The sequence below is a fragment of the Saimiri boliviensis genome, chromosome 18, assembly GCF_048565385.1.
Source record: "Saimiri boliviensis isolate mSaiBol1 chromosome 18, mSaiBol1.pri, whole genome shotgun sequence".
Taxonomy (NCBI): Eukaryota; Metazoa; Chordata; class Mammalia; order Primates; family Cebidae; genus Saimiri; species Saimiri boliviensis.
Window position 1 is genome coordinate 8,558,048 of NC_133466.1, and position 20,855 is coordinate 8,578,902.

The 20,855-nt window shown below is 41.3% G+C and overlaps 1 protein-coding gene across 2 annotated transcripts in view; it reads left to right on the forward strand.

Moving 5' to 3' along the window:
• Positions 1-20,855, forward strand: part of VPS26C (VPS26 endosomal protein sorting factor C) — a 44,895-nt gene that overhangs the window by 13,939 nt on the left and 10,101 nt on the right. For both annotated transcript variants that reach the window (XM_003927622.4, XM_010338272.3), the window contains 2 exons: positions 13,690-13,833; positions 15,732-15,881. In XM_003927622.4, coding sequence (XP_003927671.1) covers positions 13,690-13,833; positions 15,732-15,881 — 294 coding nt within the window. The remainder of the gene's footprint in view (positions 1-13,689; positions 13,834-15,731; positions 15,882-20,855) is intronic.

The window sequence follows — 20,855 nt, forward strand, 5'->3', positions numbered from 1 at the left end:
GTTTCAGGTGATCCTCCCATCCTAGCCTCTCAAAGTGGGTTGAGATTACGGTGCGAGCCACCCCACCTAGCCATGCTCTTGCTTTTTAACAAGGGCCGTTTAGGCCATCAGCCTCATTTGCTGCTAGACTCATCTGTTGTCCTCTTACTCGGAAGTTTGCCTGTGTCCTGGCCGGGATTTGAACACTGCACTATTATTTATCATTCATACATGATTTCACTCTGACTGGGATTTCTATCTGATGGCTCTTTGGGTTGGTTCATTATGTAAGTGTGCGCTGGCTCTACAGAACATTTTCTTTGTCCGACTCCCTGTGTTCCACAGTCATTGCTTTGGCCTATAATTATGCCAGCTCCAGGCTCCTTTGTAATTGGAGCCCTCCTGAATATTTGGTTTATAGTCTGGGGTCTTAACATGCATTTATGCCAATAGTTCCAAACCAATGTCAACTTTGTAAACCTACAAGTTTTAATGTTGTATCTTGATTATCCTTTGTCTTAAATGCTTGGGACTAGAAGTGTTTTGGATTTTGGAATTTTTTCAGATTTGGAGTAGTTGTAGATACTTCATAGTTGAGCATCCCTAATCCAAAAATCCAGAATCTGAAATGCTCCAGTGAGGGTCTTTGAATGTCATGTCAGCACCCAGAAAGCTTTGGACTTTGGAACGTTCCAGATTTCAGATTTTTGGACTAGGGATGCTCCATCCATATTGAAATTTGAAAGCAGATAGTCTCTATTAACATGCTTTTGCTAATATGTAGTATCTAACTCCTGAAACCATGCAACACACCAGGATTATAATTTAATATTCTGTTGCCGAAGACTCCACATATACTTAGTTTTATTAATGTTTACTTTTTATGAATAGTATTTGTCCCTTTAGTATTTCTGAAATAGTATTTCTGAACTTTTATTCAGTGGCTCTGGTTTCTTTTCCAGGCTCTCAAGAAAGTTTCAGAGCTAGAAGTTTCAGATCTTGAAGTTTGACATCACACCATTGGACAGTAACCTTGCTTTTCGTCGGCCCGTTTTACTTGGCATTGTGTACTATGCCATACTTAGAAGGAGCCACCTGTTTTGGTTCCTTCTAAAGAACCAACGTGGCAGAACCATATTGGTACTACTTTAGAATGTGATACTAAAATATAAGCCCCCAGAGCGTGGGCTTCACCTATTGTGTTCCCTGCCATGTCTAAGTGCCTAAAACAGTGTCTGGCACATAGTAGGCATGCCAAAAAAATTGCCGAATGGTGGTATGATTTCTCTGTATTGGCAGCATGTGTACGAAAGCCATGTAAATTGATATCTTGTTATTTTACAGTTTCATTGCTAGTGAACTGACTTTTGTAGATTTTCTTAAACATTAATCAATTTTAGAATATGACTCAGTTGTCCAGAAAGTAATGTAACTATTTCCTTCTATACATGATAATTTCTGCATTTTTAAAAAACAGGTATGGTTGCAAACAGTAGATGACTCTTTTCAGTGTTGAGTTCCTTGAGACTGTAGCCACCCACAGTTCAAGATATGGAACAGATCTGATACCCCCAAATTCCCTCATGTTTCTTTGTAGCCTCTGTTTTCAGTTCCTATAGTTTGTTTTTCCAGAATGTCATGTAAGTGGCATAAATACGATTATGTCTTATGTAGCATTCGAATCTGGCTTTATCATTAGCATAATGCATTTTGTACAGATTCATCCAAGTTATGTGTTAATAGCTCATTCGTTTTGATTGCCAAGTTATCCACCCTTGCATGAATGTATCACAGTTCGTTTATCCATTCACCTGTAGAAGACATTTGGGTGATTATGAATAAAACTGCCAGAGACATTTGCATATGCATTTTTGTGTGAACATAGCTTTCATTTCACTTGGGTAAAATCTAGGAATGGGATAGCTGGGCAGCATGGTCTTAGTTTTTTTGTTTGTTTGTTTGTTTCTATGCCAGGAAGTGAACTGCATTGGAGTGTCCCAGTTTTAATGATAGTTTGGGGATGGTGTAGTCCATGCAAAATTCTTCTTCCTGGAACTTAAGTAAATACCACATAATATTGGCCATTACTTACCATGTGGAGAATTATCTGGGGATTGTTTATCCTGTTTTTCAAAAAAGACAGAAAACAGCTATACAAAATAGTGAAGATGGGGATACCTAACAAATTGAAATCTCTTTTAATGTTTCTCATTTCCGCTTTCTAATCAAAATGGGTCTCTCAGTGCTGCTAAGAAAGGGTAGAGTGTTTGAACAAGCAATTAATTGTCTCACTCATGTTTTCCCACCCAGCTCAATAACTTACCTTGGTGTTTTGTTTTCATGTTAGTTAACTATTTAGTGCATTTGATCCTCATTGGTAAATAAAAAAGCATCTCACTATAGGTGTCCCAGATCTTTAGACCAAATGGGATGTAAGAATCTCAGGTGGTTTAGGAGGGAAGGCCTTGTTTAGATATATGCACATGACTGTGGGGAACGAAGATGGGCTGTCATGGTGCATCACACTGCCAGGACCATTGGAAAGGAAAAGCATTGCAGAGAGAATGGCTGAGGCATTTAAGAGGACGTTACTTCTCTAGCAGTTTTGTTCAAGTGCAAAATAAGAAATAACCCAGAGAAATGGGACTTTTTAACACACAATCTTCAGATCTTTTCCTGAAGAGAAACTATTATGCCCATGGGTTATTACAACTTAAGAGGCTTAGAACTTTGTACATTGAGGTCTAAAGGCTACTCACTCTGGGGTTTTGTTTTATTTAAAAATCGATTCATTATAATAGGTAATCAATTCACAGGGTTCAAGATTCATGAATTTCAAGATAGATACCCTCTGCCTTCCTTTCATCCTATTCATCAAGGGCTTCTCCTGTGGGGCAACCACAGCTATCAATTTCTTGTGATTCCTTACAAATATATTGTATGCATCTACAAGAAAGTATGTACAAATGTGCTTTTTCTCCCCCCTTTTCACAAGTGGTGCCGTATAAGCTTTTAAATAATAATAATAAAAAGAATGTATGGGAATGAGGGGCATAGACCGGACATGCTGATTCAGATGCAATGAGAAGTCAGTTCTTAAGAGAAATGAGGGAAACCAGCCCTGCACCCCCATATGTATTAATGGAAATGATCTCCAAGACTTTATTGAAAGGAAACTCACAATTTTCCTATTGTTGGAATTTAGTTTGCTGACCCTCTTATTAGAAACAGTGTTGCACTGAATAACTATGTTCCTAAGTCATCTCACATCTGCAGAGTAGCTGCTGGGCCCATGTGTTAGGAAGTGTTTTGGAGTTGACAGATGGCCCTCACGAGTTTGCAACATTTTAGCTCATCCCCAGCAATGCAGAGAAGGCTTGTTGCCTCCCCTCTGGCAACACAGTGTAATGACATTTTTTGATCTTTGTTTTAATTGATATTTATCATATTTTTGTTGCGATGGATTGTATTTTCTTGTGTTTAGGAATAATCTACATTCCCTTTCTGTGAGCTCTTTGTTCAGATCATTTCCCCATTTTTTTGTTTCATTTTTCTCTTGGGTAGTTTATCTTTTTCATTGACTTTTAGTTCTTAAAAGATTAGGGAAATCAGTCCTTTGCTAATTTGTTATAATAAGTTGTAGTTTATCATTTTTATTGTGATATTGTTCATAATCATTTTGTGAAAGAGAAATTCATTTTTATTCATATTTGTGTCATATTTATTCAGAGTTGTGAGTCATTCATAGAAAGGCCTTCCCCACTTTGATGTGATAATAGTCCATGGCTTTGTCCAAAACTTTTATTATTTCAGTTTTTACATTTAAGTATTTGCTACATTTAGAAGTTTTGGTGTTGTACGCAAAAAGTTTCAGTATGGTCCAACTTACTTTTTTTTTTTTTTTTAAGTTGGAGTCTCACTGTATCGCCCGGGCTGGAGTGCAGTGGCGCCATTTTGGCTCACCGTAGCCTCTCCCTCCCTCCAGCAGTTCTACCTCAGCCTTCCTAGTAGCCGGGACTACAGAGGCATGCACCGCCATGCCCACCTAATTTTTGTACTTTTAGTAGAGACCAGGTTTCACCATGTTGGTCAGGTTGGCCAACCTGGTGAACTCCTGACCTCAGGTGGTCAGTCTGCCTTGACCTCCCAAAATGCTGGGATTACAGGCATGAGCCACCGTGCCCGGCCCAACTTAATTTTTTTTAGTCTCGTTCTCTGGCCAATTTTCCAATATCACTTAATGAATATTTCCTCTCTTCCTTGTAGATTTTAAATGCTACCTTTACCAACCATTAGCTTCCCTTATTCTCTGGGTCTATTTCTGGACTTTCTGTTCTATTGATCGTTCAGCCGGAACAGGTGTCCTGTATCACACCTTGTAAATTACAGTAGCATTGTAATATCTTACAGGGCTAGTTTCTCCAATTTTCTTCTTTTCAGGATTTATCATTGCATATAAACTTCAGAATCAGCTTGTCTAGCGTATCCTTCCCATTCCCGCCATCTCCCCCTCAAAAAGAAAAACAATTGTGATGTTAATTTTTGTAGGATTAAATTGCCTTTATAAACCTACTTCTGGGAAAGTAGAAGTGTTAAGGGTGTTAAATCTTTCCTATTCAAAAGCCCGGCATGGTTTTCTGTTCGGTCAAGTTTTTTTTTGTGGCTTTCAGGCATGTTTTAAGTTTTGTCATTGGGAGTTTTAGGCATTTCCTGTTAAATTGACTTACAATATTTTAACTTTTTGTTCCTTTTGAAAATAAGACATTTCTTCCATTGTATCTTCTCACTAGTCCTTGGTTTATATGTGATACCTGTTGGTTTCTCTATATTAATTTTCTACCCAGCTGTTATCTTTTCTGAAATCCTCTTCATGTTCACAGTAGTTTTTCAGCGGATTCCCTTGGATTTCTTCAGGTATACAATCATATCATATGCAAAGATGATCAGTTTACCTCCTTCCTTTGAATTACTTCTTTCTTTCTCTAGTTTTGTTGTATTAACTAATACTTGCAGAACATTGTGGTGATAGTAGACATCCTTCTTTTATTCCTGACTTAAGTGGATGATACCTTGTTTTCTCACTAAGTTTGATGCTGGCTTTGGGATAAAGTAGATATATTTGGTCATTTTAAGGAAGTATCTTTCTATTGTTTTACTAAATATTTTATCAAGAATGCATAAATTTTATCAAACGCCTTTTCAGCATCTGTGAAGATGACTGTATATATTTTTCTCTTAATAGCTGTTAATATGAGTTGTATTACCAGTTTTCTCATTATTGAACTATGCTTACATTCCTTGACTAAATTCTACTTGGTTATGGTATAGTACTGCTTTAAGTTGCTACTGGATTGCATTTGCTAATATTTTCTTTAGGACCTTTGCATTGGTATTTACAAATGAGAATAGTCTATTTTTCACTCTTCTCTCTCCTGTCTTCCTCTCTCTTTCTCTGAGTGTGTAGATTTTTGTCTTATTTTGCTGTCATTGTTACATTTTCTTTTTTTTCTTTTTCTTTTTTTTTTAAAGTTCCTTGCTTTTGAATAGTTTTATAATAGAATTTTCTGTTCTTTACACAGGGAAATTCAGGGAATGATCTCCTGTGAAGCTATCTGGGTCTGGGGGGGCCTTACTTAGAGTTTCATTTTTTTAATGATGATTGATTTGCTTGGATTTTATGTCTCCTTTGGAGTTACTTTGGATAAATTATATGTTCCCAGAAAAATAATTCACTTAGTCAAGTTTTCAAATTTACTTACATACAGTTGAATAATGTATTATCTTTTAATTACCTCCATTTTTCTAGTATTTTCCTCTTCTTATTTTGGATATTTGTTTTTCTTTTTTTGCTTAGATTATTTAATAATTTGCTTCATTTCCCACCCCCACTCCCCACCCCCAGAAGAAACCTTGTACACATGAAATTCGATTTTGCCTTGTAATATAATATTAATGTCTGTTTTGGAATAGACATTAATTTAGCCCATTTGTTAATATGACATATGTTTGGCATTAATTCTGTCATTCCTGCTTGGTTTGGGGGAATTAAGTAGCTTTTGAAACATCTTTTTCTCTATAGTCTGTGTTATTTCTGTTGTTTGTATGATTTTCTAGTCATCTGGAGTTTTATTTTTGTTCTAATTGTTACCCTTGCAACTTTTTATTGTACTTGGATCTTCATGTTTTAGACATTATTTATTAATTTCCTACTATGAACTGTGCTGAATTAGCATATTTCCTCTTTCCTTCTCTCTCTATTCCCTCTACTACCTGATCCTAGTTACAGTATTCACTGTTGTTTACTTCTGTTTATTTGTATGATATTATTTGATTTATTAATTTTTAATCAGCACTGTCCAGTAGAGCTCTCTGTGATGATGTGAATGTACTTCTTATCCACTCTGTCCCTTATGATAGCCACTGGCCATAATGTGGATATTAAGCACCTGAAATGGAAGGATCTGAATTTTAACTGTTAATATAAGTTTAATAGCCACATATGGCACACAGCTACCATATTGAAAAGTGCAGGCCAGGTGCAGTGGTGAATACCTGTAATCTAGCACTTGGGGAGGCCAAGGCAGGATTGCTTGAGCCCAGGAGTTCAAGACTAGCCTGGGCAACGTGGCAAAACCTCATCTTTACAAAAAATACAATAATTAGCTGGGTGTGATGGTGTGCACCTATAGTCCCAGCCATTCAGGAGGCTGAGACCAGAGGATCACTGGAGCCTGGGAGGTAGAGGTTGCGGTGAACTATGATCACACTACTGCACTGAAGCCTGGGCGACAATAAGACCCTGTCTTTTAAAAAAAAAAAAGTATGGAAGTATGGTTTGAATAGTACATTTTAAAATCCCAGCTGTCAACGATGGAGAAGCCTCCGTATACATTACACTACTTCCTACATTCTAGTTCTTAGTCTCTCAAATAGTGTTAATTAAATTCTACATTGTTGCTGGGTACTGTGGCTCACAACTGTAATCCCAGCACTTTGAGAGGCCAAGGCAGACAAATCATCTGAGGTCAGGAGTTCGAGACCAGCCTGGCTAAAATGGTGAAACCCCATTTCTACCGAAAATACAAAAAGTTAATGGCGTGGTAGCGTGCGCCTGTAATCCCAGCCACTTGAGAGAACCTGGAAGCGGAGGTTGCGGTGAGCCAAAATTGAGCCACTGCTCTCCAGCCGGCAGTAAGAGTGAAACTCCAACGCAAAAAAAAAAAAAAAAAAAAATTCTACGTTGTCAGAACTTATGTTTTTCATTCTCTTCTTTCATTATAACCACATATCTCATTCTTCTCACAATTAAATGGAGCTAATCCTCACAATTGGTTCTTTTGACATAGTTTTTCTAGCCATCTCTTGGATAGCTATAGTGTACTATTTAGTAAATTCCTTAAGAAGGACTTTTATATAGTGTTGTTTAGGGTATGTTTTCTTTGTTGTTGTTTTTTGCACATTTAAAACTGTTTCCGTACATCTGAATGACATATTAGCTAAGTATAAATTCTAGGGTCACACTTGGTTTCCTTGAGCATTGTTGTATCACTCTACGTGCATTTTGAATTGCATTTTGCTGTGGAGAAATATGGTTTCTTTTCCTCTTATAAGTGACTTGATCTTTCTTCCTGACTCCAAAAGGATATTTCCTTTTTTAAATAACACTTTTGCCACAAAGGATTTTCATTGACTGCTCCTAATTCTTTTGCTTTTTAGTGTTTTTGAATTATCACAGTAAATATTTGTTCTGCTTCGTGATTTCAGTTTTCTTATTAGGAACTTCACTAGGCACAGATGTGTGTTCATCTTCTGGCTCCCATTTTATCTCTGTCTTTATGGTTCTTTTTTGAATTATTTCTTAAGTATTCATTTAATTTATTTGGATTTTCTCATTTCTGCCTGCATACATCCGTAGGCCCTTTTTAATTTCTTTTCTGTGGTGGTTTGTTTTTTTCCTTTCACTTCTTTTGGGAGCTTTCCTGTATTTTTATCTCTTCCTTTGGCCTCACCATTTCCTCCCTGAGCTCTTACAGCTCTGTTTTGTGTTCATCCTTTATAGAAGCACCTGCCTCACTGGACTGTAAAACTTCATGGTGAAATGCACATTCACCATTTTCACCTGCTTGATGGTATGGATTTTTTTCTGGTGAATGATCGTTTTTTCATTCAGTAAGCGTTCATTGAGTGCTCACTGTTGTCAGTCACTCTGCCCTGGTGGAGTTCATGTTCAGGCGCTGGAGACAGACAGTAAATAAAATAGGGAGGCACTTTTGTCATGTTTTAGAAGGTGGTAAGTGTCACAGAGCACAGTCAGGGATGGGGATACTGAGTGCTAGGTGGGAGTGGGCCAGTTATAAATGTGGGCTCAGGGAACCGAGCCCTGCAGGTGTCTTGAGAAGAACAAGCAGGTGGAGCGAGGAACACGGGCAGGTGCCTGAGGCTGGAATGTACAGGCCTCTTACAGGAATGGCAAGGGGACCAGGGCAGGGGCAGGGGAGCAGAGGAGGCCCACATGAGGGCATCACATAAGGGGAGGGCGGGTCCCCTTTGTAGGGAGCCACAGGTCCCCGCTGTGGCTCTTACCATGTGCGTGAGATGGCGAGCTGCTTAGAGATCTAAGGAGAAGAGTGACCCGGTCTGTCTTTCCTATTCATCTGCCACTTGGATTTTTCTCCTTCCTCACTTCGCCTCCTTCCTCTCCCTTCCCTACTCTCATTTTTTAATCCATTAGATGTCATGTGCTCCTCTGCCGGTTCCTTTTAACCTTTCCTTGCAGGAGATGAATTTATTTCTAGACCAGGCTGGCTGGACTATTCTAATAGCTGGAGATTTTACGTGTGAGTTTCCTTCATCTTTGTGTTGCGTGAGCCCATGCGGGAACCAGCTGCAGGGCGTTTGCCCCTTGCACAGGGGCTGGCTGCCTTCACCGCTGCAGAGACTATTGCTTCCTGCAGTGGGGCCACTGACAGGATGCCTCTCTGGGAGTGGCCTCAGCTGTTCCCAGGTGCACCCTCACCTTCCAGAGGAGGCACATTTGCAGAGCTAGGGGGCCTTGTTTCCGGTTCTCATCACGTGCCCCTCCTCAGTCTTCACTTCTTTTCACAGCTCTTCCACCTATTTCACAGTATTTAGCGGTCTCCTTGTTTCACCGAAAATGCAGTTTGTAGTTTTGTTTCTTATTCTTTGGGTGATTTCCAGGAAGCCAAGAGGGGATCGCTGACTTGATGCCACCATTTTGAAACCCAGAGTCCGAATTATGGTTTTGGCATTTTATTCCAGAGAACAAATAAGAAAAAGAGTTGTGTAGTTTGGTAGTGTCCTTTTACATTTAGAGAATACTAAGTTAGGCTGGGTGTGGTGGCTCACACTTGTAATCCCAGCACTTTGAGAGGCTGAGGCGGGTGGATCACTTGAGGTCAGGAGTTCGAGACCAGCCTGACCAACAATGGTGAAACTCTACCAATACAAAAAATTAGCTGGGTGTGGTGGTACATGCCTGTAATCCCAGCTACTCAGGAGGCTGAGGCAGGAGAATTGCTTGAACCCAGGAGGCAGAGGTTGCAGTGAGCTGAGATTGTGCCACTGCACTCCAGCCTGGGTGACAGAGTGAATGAGAAGAAAAAAGAGAATAAGAAGTTAGAAAACGTGGTTGCTTTTACCCCACTTTGAACAGACTTGCCAGTGGTTTCTGCCGTGAGAACCAGCAAAGCTGATAAGAGCAAGGGTGGCCAGTAGCCTTTGGAATACTTGTTTCCAGGCTGCTGTTTGGGCTGAGGTTGAAGATGGGCAGCATCAGGCTTCTCCCCAGACTTAGCTCGTCTGGGACAGGGACGTGGCCTCCTTGAAGCAGGCTCTGTGTTGTGTGGCTCTTGGAGGTATTGCCTCTGACCACCTAAAACAAAGAGGCTGGGGCACAAAGTGTGTATATATATATATATGTGTGTGTATATATATATATGTATGTGTATATATATATACGTATATATATATACACATACATACATATATACACACACATATATATATACGTATATGTGTGTATATATATATATATATATATATATATATATATATTTTTTTTTTTTTTTTTTTTTTTTTTTTGAGACGGAGTTTCGCTCTTGTTACCCAGGCTGGAGTGCAATGGCGCGATCTCGGCTCACCGCAACCTCCGCCTCCTGGGTTCAAGCAATTCTCCTGCCTCAGCCTCCTGAGTAGCTGGGATTACAGGCATGCGCCATCATGCCCAGCTAATTTTTTGTATTTTTAATAGAGACGGGGTTTCACCATGTTGACCAGGATGGTCTCGATCTCTTGACCTTGTGATCCACCCGCCTTGGCCTCCCAAAGTGCTGGGATTACAGGCTTGAGCCACCACGCCCAGTGGCACAAAGTATATTAAAGAGCTGACTTGAGCCAGAGAGAGGACAGCTGCCCAGAAGACAGACCCAGTCACCTTGGATATGAACTCCATTCACCTGTGTTACAAGTAGGTTGTTAACGACAAAGAAAGGGGGACAGGGAGTGCGGTGATACGAAGTTGTTTGTCATGAATTCTCATTGGCTTACAGAAATGACATTGATGGGCAATTGGCTCTCCATTGTTAAGCTCTAGGGAGCGGGCTGTAGCCTTGGATGTGGTATGATGGAGGTAATTTATACTTCAGCTGCTGGTGGCAAAACCAGGTAGTTTCAAGAGATGAGCACAACCCAGAGAGGGGGAGGATGGGTCTGCCGTCTCATTTCAGTGTCTCTGGGCTTGATAACTTAAAAGGATTCACATTCCTCAAATGAAAGCTCTTTACTTTTCCACCTTGAAGCGGGGTCCGCTCTTCCTGACACAGGTGGGTCCCGGGGTCTGTGCTGGCTTCTGTGATGAGCACACATACCACACGGGACTGCATCTCTCCCTCCTCCCAGTTGACAACATGACCTTTCCCAGGCCAGGCCCCTCCTCGATGATGGGACAAAAGCTACAGCTTTTCCCCCAAACAGTGGCACACTGCACGCGATTTCGGTATGTCCTTTCTGGGTTATTGCCAGTCTCTGAATGGCCCCTCTTTGGAGTCATGGCCCCCAGTTGAAGGCCTCTGCTTGTGATGTCGGACGAGTTATTAGTACTATCTGGAGCCATAAATCTTACGTCTTCCTGATGAATGTCTAGACAAAAGTCTAAGGGAGAAGTTCTTGGTGAGATCTTGGGGTTTCCTTAATGTCTGTTTTTCCAGTTTGTCCTATCTTTCTCTGTCAGGATGAATCAAGCGTGTGTGAACAGATCTTGCCTCTCTGTTAAAGCCTCTTCTGTTTCTAAATCCCTTGACTCCTTAGCCTCAGGTGGGCTAATTCCCTTTCCTCCTTTCATTGGTAGTTGAATAAACCTGTATATTGTAAGAATGTCTAATTTATCCATAACTGTTAATTTTGTATTTTCTGTACTGTATTGTGTCTCATTGAAAGAATGACAAAAGAATCCCTTGAGTCATGAAATATTTACTCTGCTTACTTCCAAGGGATATCACTACTTTTTTCTTCTTACATTGCAGGAATTAAGGAAGGAAAAGGCTTTACTGACGTCATAGTTACAACATGCCAATCAGTGAGACCACAGATCTGTTCCTGCGAGATTGACAGAAAATATTATGATCACATAGGAGCAGACCACCCTCAAGTGCTACTGCATTGTTTAATTGATTAAGTTCACAAATTACTTTTGTCTCATTTATTTGTGGGACATATTCATCAAGTAGAATTTTAAAAATATACTAGTAGATTAAACTTTTTTTTTTCTTTTTTTGAGACAGGGTCTTACTCTGTTACCCAGGCTGGAGTGCAGTGGCTCAATCATGGCTCACTGTGGCCTTTACCTCCCAGGCTCAAGTGATCCTCCTGCCCCTGGCCTCCTGAGCACACCACCACGCCTGGCTAATTTTACCATTTTTTTATTTGTAGAGAAGGAGTCCCGCTGTGCTGTGCAGGCTGGTCTTGAACTCCTGGGCTCAAGTGATCCTTCTGCCTTAGCCTCCCAAAGTGCTGGATTACAGGCATGAGCCACTGTACCTGGCCTACATTTTAAAAATTGAATTTCCATTTGAATTTGGACAAAACAAAAAATTAATAGAATTAATGTTAATTAAACTTAGAATTTAAGTTATTGCACAGGAATTTTTATTTAAGTTCACTTAGTAATTTTTTAGGAACATTAAACTTTACACATTAACATTGAAACAAACATGATCATCTCCATTTTAAGTAGAATTCAAGGAGAACTCATTTTATTCTTAAGATTGCTTAAAATGGAGATGATTGTGTTTGTTTTAATTAGGCTTCAAGGCTTTGGGGTGGGGAGTGGAAAAGAAAAACAAAATACTTAGAACATTTAAGAGATATAGAATATTTCTTGTTTCCAAAATTCAAGTTAAAGTAAGAACTTAGTAAACATTTTTCAGTGGATGACTAGAAGAAATAAAAGATAAGCAGATTTAAACACCAGTAGGACAGCTGTTTTTTAATGGTTTGCTCTGTGGGCCAGTTTTTATTTTTAGTGTTTATTTTTGAGATGGAGTCTCGCCCTGTCCCCCAGGCTGGAGCGCAGCGGCGTGGTCACAGTTCACTGCAGCCTCACCTGCCCAGGCTCACGCAGTTCTCCCACCTCAACCTCCCAAGTGGCTGGAACCACAGGCGGGTACCACCACACCCAGCTAATTTTTTTTTTCATATTATTTGTGGAGAGGGAGTTTCACTGTGTTACCCAGGCTGGTCTCAGACTCCTGGGCTGAAGCAGCCTGTCTGCCTTGGCCTCTCAAAGTGCTGAGACTGCCGGCGTGAGCCACTGCGCCCAGCCTGACACTTACTGTTCTGTGTGGATTGTGGATTTAGTCTTTCTGCTCTGCTTGATGCTGTGTCACACCCTCAGCTTCCTCTTCCACTCAAGCCCCTGTAACTGACTGAAACTATCCAGTTTTGTGGTGACGGGAAGAAACTGCTCTCTCATAATGAATTTAGTTACTGTCCATAATCTATTCCTCAGTAATTATCTTCAGATAAAGCATAGATGATCTGTTGTGAAGTCTCTCAATGATGTGTCAGCCAAGGGAATCGAGGTGCCGTTGCCTCCCGGCTGAGCAGGAACTCCAGGGACAGGGCAGTCCTTCGGGAAGGTGGCGTGCTGCTGCCTTGTGGATGGCACTGATAACCTCCAGTCCGGGCAGAAAGGACACCAGGCTAATCATTGCGTGCAATTACCCATTCGCAGATGTGCTGTCATTTTAGTCAGCACAATTGAGAAAGAGCCTAACAAGCAGGGTTTTATTTTCTTGCATTCCTTTTGAAGGGACTTCATCCATGTGCCTGTGTAATATCACTGGGAACTTAACATTTGCCCTGGCCCTTCTCTTTGCACTCTTGAACTCAGACATCTGTCGAGATGCCCCAACCAGGAATGAAGACATGTCCAAAAGGCAGTGACGGATGAGATCGCTCATCCCCACACTCTGGCGCTCCCCTCAGGGTGTGTCCAGGCTGCCATGTCATTACCAGTGGGCATCTGGCCCCCACCAGGGCCTGGGCCTTCTCCATCCTGGTATCCAGGTGTCTCAGTGAATGTCTGGGTCTTTAAACAAATTGATTGTGAAGGATCAATTTGTTTTGCTGATAAACAAAGCGAATGAAAGAAGCACGCTAATTTGATTGGTGGCTGTCTTTTCTCTCTCCCAGGAAGTGCTCTCCGGCGTGGTGGTCATATCAAGTAAGGATTCAGTCCAACACCAGGGAGTGTCTTTGACCATGGAAGGAACGGTAAACCTCCAGCTCAGTGCCAAAAGTGTGGGGGTGTTTGAAGCTTTTTATAATTCTGTTAAGGTAAGAATGCTTAGATTCCAAGTTTTTAGTTCAATGTTGAAATGTTGGGCTGGCTACAGTGGCTCAGGGCCAGGCACAGTGGCTCAGGCCTGTAATACCAGTAATTTGGGAGGCCAAGGTGGGAGGATTGCTTGAGCCCAGGAGTTTGAGTGTAGCCTGGGCAACATAGCAAGACCCCATCTCTCTAAAAAAAATTAGCTGGGTATGGCGGTGTGCATCTGTAGTCCCAGCTACTCTGGAGGCTGAGGGGGGAGGATCTCTTGAGCCAAGAAGTTCAAGGCTGCAGTGAGCTATGATCACAGCACTGCACACCAGCCTCAGCAACAGAGCAAGACACCATGTCTCTTAAACAAAAAGAAATGTTTATGGTGGTTTTCACTTGCTGTGTGCCTTTATTGTTATCTGCTGTTATTTTGCAAGGGGTGGAGGTACTTCTGATATTTACTAACCAACCTGTGAAATTGGAGATACTTTGTTTCTAAGTATATCCTGTTATTGAAAGTCTGCTTATACTAATTCCCATTTGATAAATAGGATTAGAAGAACTATAAATGTATTAATTTCAGCCATTAAAAAGAACACTGCTTTGCAGCTGTGGCTCACACCTGTAATCCCAGCACTTTGGGAGGCTGAGGCGGGCAGATCACCTGAGGTCAAGAGTTTGAGACCAGCCTGGCTAACATGGTGAAACCCCATTTCTACCAAAAATACAAAAAATTAGCTGGGTGTGGTGGTGTGCACCTGTTATCCCAGCTACTTGGGAGGCTGAGGCAGGAGAACCCCTTGAACCCGGGAGGCAGAGGTTGAAGTGAGCCGAGATCATGCCATTGCACTCTTAGCTAGGGCAACAAGAGTGAAACTCTGTCTCAAAAAAACAAACAAAAAACAAACAAAAAAAAACCACACACAGTTCTTCCGAGAAGTTGTGCCTGTGGCTTATGTTACCTGCCTTCCGAAATCAAAACTGTTATTCTATTAGCTATGTGTATGCTGCTGTTGATTTGAAACTAAGGTAAGATGAAAATAGAGCAAGTAACTGTTCTTTTGTCATTTAAGGTAGAGTCATGTGTTCCACCATGTAAACTCCTTCTCCATTCTTACAGTTTCCTTTTCCTGAAGGACATTTTAACTCTTTCAGTTTTGCGGGAAAAGAGTTAAGGGAAGAAAGGTGCATTCACAGTGTTCAGATTTAGGGGCTTCCTGTGTTTTCTATGATTTTATCTTAATCCATTAGTACTTAGAGATTTACTTCCTAAGTCATGGATCTTCTCAGAGCCACTGATGTTAAGCTGTAAATGCTTAAAAAGCACGACTACATACTTCGAAGGCAGGTTCCAAATGTTAGTACCCTCCTGTTCCTCCTTGGAGGCACAGCTGAGGAGGTCTCCGCAGGCCATGGGGCTGGGGGAAGGCCTGCTCTCCCCAGGCAGCTGCAGCAGGAAGGCTCCAAGCAAGCGGGTGGGCCATCAGGAGCAGAGGCAGCGCTGCCCCGAAGGGCATGGGCTGGGCGAGGAGAGCCGTGGGTTCACGCATCAGCCCCGTTAGCCAGGCAGCCTCACCGTACTGGATCTGCTTCTTGATTCTGAAGATTGGGGTTGTTAAAACTGTTAAATGAGATACTTGGGGAGGAGAAAGGACATACCAGTTCAGTTCCCATGTGGATCAAGCACCTACGTGCCTCATGTTGTAAATCAACCATTACTGTGCCAGAGTCTTAAAAAACGGAGCCAAGTCACTGTTCATCTCCAGACCCAGCATGGAGCTTCCCACGACAGCACGATGGTAGCCTCCAGGGCCTCGGGGTGCTGTGTCTTTCAGAAGGTTATTAATAGACACTGTGATTGGAAAGGACATCTCCCAAGTACCTGCTGATGGACTGAATTGATTTTTGTTTACAGCCTATCCAGATTATCAACAGCACCATAGAAATGGTGAAGCCAGGGAAATTTCCCAGCGGCAAAACAGAAATCCCTTTTGAATTTCCTCTGCACGTGAAGGGTAACAAAGTTCTGTATGAGACTTATCATGGCGTGTTTGTCAACATTCAGGTGAGAGCTTCCTAGTCCCATGCTACTGACTTCACAAGTTTTCTTCTGAAAAACAAGTGTGATCTTTCACTCAGCGTTAATAGACAGGCCCAAGAATTTAATACTGTATTTATTGCTGATACCTCTCATGTATATTCTTTGTTAATTTCTCATTTTTCCCTGATAAATACATTTTATGTATGGCCGTTATTTTTGATGGGAGCCTCAAAGCACGTGTGCTCTAACTTCCTTTTCCTGTTTCTCTTGGGCTCTTTTCAGGCCACATTGACACTGTAAAGGGATGCTTTTATTGTCTGGTAACAGATATGCCCTAACTTCTTTGCGGCACTAGCATTCATTTGTCCATTTTATACTTACAAGTATCTCTTTGTTTAACACCCAAAGGCTACCACTTTGACATAGGCTGGTATTCTTTATTGAACAAACCTTGTCAATGAGGGGAAGTGGATTCATGACTTCCTGTCCACCTCTGCGGTTAAGGGCGTCTTTCACAGTCTGCTATTGTTGTCTCAGGAGCAGTGTGGAGTCCGCGCAGGGTGAGAGAGCCTTTCCTTTATTCAGCAGAAAGAAAGATACTTTTGTGATGGCAGCCTCGCAGCACTTCCCTTGCTGCATGAGACAAAACTCTTCAGTCTTATATGCAAGAGGGATGAAAGTAAAGAATTTTTTTGATTTATTAAGTTTTTGTCAATAATTTAGCCTTAGTAGATACATTCTCCTGCTGAAACCATTAGAACCTTTAAAATAAAAGTCCGCCGAACCCCTCTGAGTGTTTAACCAAAGATTCATCTGTATGTGAGTTTTATGAATTGTCTAAGAGATCTGTCAAGAAGAAACACATGTAGTATGACGTCCATCTTTCCACGAAGAAAAAAAGTGTTTCCAGTCCTTTGTTAGCACAGCAAAGGCTTTGGATAACCCCAAGGAAGCCATAATGATGACGGATTAGTACCTGGATTCAGAGGGAGCTGCTTAGGTAGCCATACAAATACCAATTGCTGGTGTGTGGGCAGGAGTCTTCTGATCAGCTTTCTAGGTTGGGACTATTTCCCCCGTGAAACCTTCCAGAGGTGGACAGGAAGTCATGAATCCATTTCCCCTCATTGACAAGGTTTGTTCAATAAAGAATACCAGCCTGTGTCAAATGCCTTTTTGCTAACACTGAAGATACCTTAAACGTTTCATTTTGGAAGTTATTTTTATTATTTATCCAGAATCAGTATCTTGCTTTATCCACATAGTAGTTCTTTAATATGGTTTATTTAAAAATATAAGAATGTTCATTAGAAACGGGCATCAGATCACGTTTTCAATAATCATATTTGTTAACTCCTGTGTTAAGACTTACGAAAAGAAGATGAATTTGTTTAAAATCAAATTGGAAATCCCATTCTTTTCCATGTGTTGCCAAGACAGATGTTCAGATATACATAGAAAATGTGGGCATTGGCCAGGCACAGTGGCTTATGCTTGTAATCCCAGCACTTCAGGAGGCCACAGCAGGAGGATTGCTTGAGCCTAGGACTTCAAGACCAGCCTGGGCAACAAAGCAAAATCTCGTCAAAACAAAACAAAACAAAACAAAACACAAAACACAACAAAACAAACAAAACAAAACAAAACAAAACAAAACGTATATGCTTGTATTCCTGCAGAGCTGTATGTAAATTGGAGGTTACTTAAAATATAGTAGGAGAGTTAACAGGTGGTCATTTCTTTAGTAAAGTGAACAATGGCCCCTACCTTCATCTTTTAGTCTTTAGATTTTACCATTTGAGGTAAAATCTTAACCTCAGAATACTGCAATTTGGAATTCAGTACCTCCCCAGATATCTCATAGGTTTCTAACAGTGAAGAGATTTCTTAGTTTAACCTCTGATTTCTATGAGCTTATCGCACTTATTATCATTTAGCATTTATTAGTATTTTGCAATCTTTGTTCACCTGTATTTTGTTCTAACTCATTTTAAAGTTAGTTTCAGAGTCTTTATACTTCATCTCAAAATACCTCATTGCACATCTCCAAAAACAAGGGATGTGTGTCTACATAATTATAGTTAACATTTGCACACCTATCAGAATTTACAAAACTTCTCAAGTAGCGTTTAAGTCTTGATTCATATTGAAATTTGTCATTGCTTCTTTAGAGAAAATAAACTTAAAAGAAACTAAGATTATGTTTTTTAAAAGTCTGTCTTCATCCATTCATTAATTCATGCCATTATTTGGCAGGTCTTTTTCTTAGAGTTTGATAGTAGAGTGAGTGCCTCCCAGAGAGGGCAGTGACATCTGTGATCACACAGGCCAGCCTCAGCCTGGGGGTCCAGGCCAGCACTCGTTGGCCCCACTGTTTACTATACTCAGTCTAAAGGTTAACATAGGTACATTTCTTTGGATAGAAAGTTTTGTTGTTAAACTCTAATATCATCTTTCTTAAATTATATGTATGCCAAGAAATTTTTCATTTATACATTGAATTGTGTTATAAGTAACAATGTAAAATGGTAAAAATAATAAAAGAGAACAAAGGATTTAAAATATAGACATTCTGCGTGCAGTGGCATGCACCTGTAAACCCACCCACTTGGGAGGCTGAGGTAGGAGGATCACTTGAGCCAAGGAGTTGAAGTCTAGCCTGGGCAACATAGCAAGACCTTAAAAAATATATATATATTGCCAGTATTAGCTGGGTGTGGTGGCTCATGCCTGTAATCCCAGCACTTTCGGAGGCTGAGGTGGGCAGATCAGAGGTCAGGAGTTCAAGAGCAGCCTGGGCAACATAGTGAAACTCCGCTTTTACTAAAAATACAAAAATTAGCTGGGCGTGGTGGTCGGCGCCTGTAATCCCAATGGCTTTGGGAGGCTGGGGCAGGAGAATTGCTTGAACCTGGGAGGCACAGGTTGCAGTGAGCCGAGATCACACCATTGCACTCCAACCTGGGCAACAGAGAGAGAGTGTCTCTCTCTCTCTCTCTCTCTCTCTCGCTCTCTCTCTCGTGTGTGTGTGTGTGTTTGTGTGTGTGTGTGTGTGTGTGTATGACAGAGAGAGATTGCTAGTCCGTTGCACTCCAACCTGGGCAACAGAGAGAGTCTCTCTCTATCTCTCTCTCTCGTGTGTGTGTGTGTGTGTGTGTGTGTGTGTGTGTGTGTGTGTGTATCAGAGAGAGAGAGAAAGAGAGAGAGATTGCCAGTCCAGAGGCTTGGTTTGCTTGTTATTTTTTAGATGAAGGGCTTGGCATTCTTCTTTTCAGTCGTGCTGCGTTCATTTTTGTCCTTGTTATCAGATACTTCATACAATCATCAGTCTTCCGTAGTTGTCCTTTGTGCAACTACTTCTTTTTACAAGAATTTAAATTGTAGCAAGTTTTATTGGGTTTGTTCTACTCTTGTAGCTGTGCTGGCAAGAGTTTGTACTATAACATAAAATATGTCTGCTGAAATTGTATATTCAGAATTTATAGAGATCCTAGTCATCCCTTTTCAAAGTTAAAAATTCCTTTTACAGGAGTCTACTTCAAAACTATGAACAGGGCCAGGTGCGGTGGCTTGCACCTGTAATCCCAGCATTCTGAGAGGCCGAGGCAGGCAGATCACCTGAGGTCAGGAGTTCAAAACCAGCCTGGCTAGCATGGCAAAATCCCATCTCTATTAAAAATGCAAAAATTGGGCTGGGTGCAGTGGTTCACACCTGTAATCCCAGCACTTTGGGAGGCCGAGGTGGGTGGATCGATCACCTAAGGTCAGGAGTTTGAGACCAGCCTGACCAGCAGGGTGAAACCATGTCTCTACTAAAATACAGAAATTAGCTGGGCATGGTGGAGGGTGCCTGTAATCTTAGCTACTTTGGAGGCCGAGACAGGAGAATCACTTGAACCCAGGAGGCAGAGTTTGCAGTGAGCCGAGAGCAGGCCACTGCCCTCCAGCCTGGGCAACAAGACTGAAACTCCGTTAAAAAGAAAAAATTAGTTGGGCATGGTAGCATACCCCTGTAATCCCAGCTACTCAGGAGGCTGAGGCAGGAGAATGGCTTGAACATAGGAGGTGGAGGTTGCAGTGAACTGAGATTACACCACTGCACTCCAGCCTGGGCAACAAAGTGAGACTCTGTCTCAGAAAACAAGAAGAGAAGAGAATATATATGTTGTATATATATATTATATATAAAGATCCTTGCAGACAAGGGATGATTCTTTGAAACAATGTTTTACTCTCCCAGTAGTACCTTAAATATATAGTAACTTCTAATTTCACGTGGACAGGTTGTTCATAAGAATATAGCTTCTTGTAAGATTCAATTACGCAGATAGTCCCAGTTACGAAAATTATTTTTGACATAATTCTAAAGTTTTTCCTGGATGATTAAAATAATAGCTAACTTTATTAAATGTGGATTATGTGATTTTTTTTTTTTAAAGACTGGCATTACAACAGTGATCATGCTGTAGAATCACGTTTCTACACAGTCTCTCAGCTCACAGACAGGGATTAGAAGCAATAGTCCCGGTTCAAAGCCTGCTTTAAGCTCCATACCAGCTCTGCAGTGGGGCTGCCCTGGGGGGAACAGGGCCTACCTTGTAGCAGGCGCCATGGTAGTCACCAGCTCAGAAAAATAACCTCGGGACAGCAGAGAAATGGAAGGTGGCCTTGCCACTTAAAAGAGGAAGTGTGCAAGTGTGACGCCACATTTTTTTCCAAGTCACTCTTTCTTTGAGATGCAGGCTTCATCTGTGCATTGGCAGATGCGGAGAGGCCTTAGAGATGTTTTGATAAATAAGATTAGCCATGAGTTGACCCTTGTAGAAGTTGGTTGATGGATGTGTGAGTCACTGCATATTACTTCAGTAAACTAGACGCTCCCTGAGGACCGGGTGTGACCTTGAGCTTGACTCTGGTGCCCAGGGCAGTGCTCTGCACTCGGAGCAGGTGCTCAGCAAGGAAGGGTCGTGACATGCTGGGTGCTGTCCCAGGACTGCA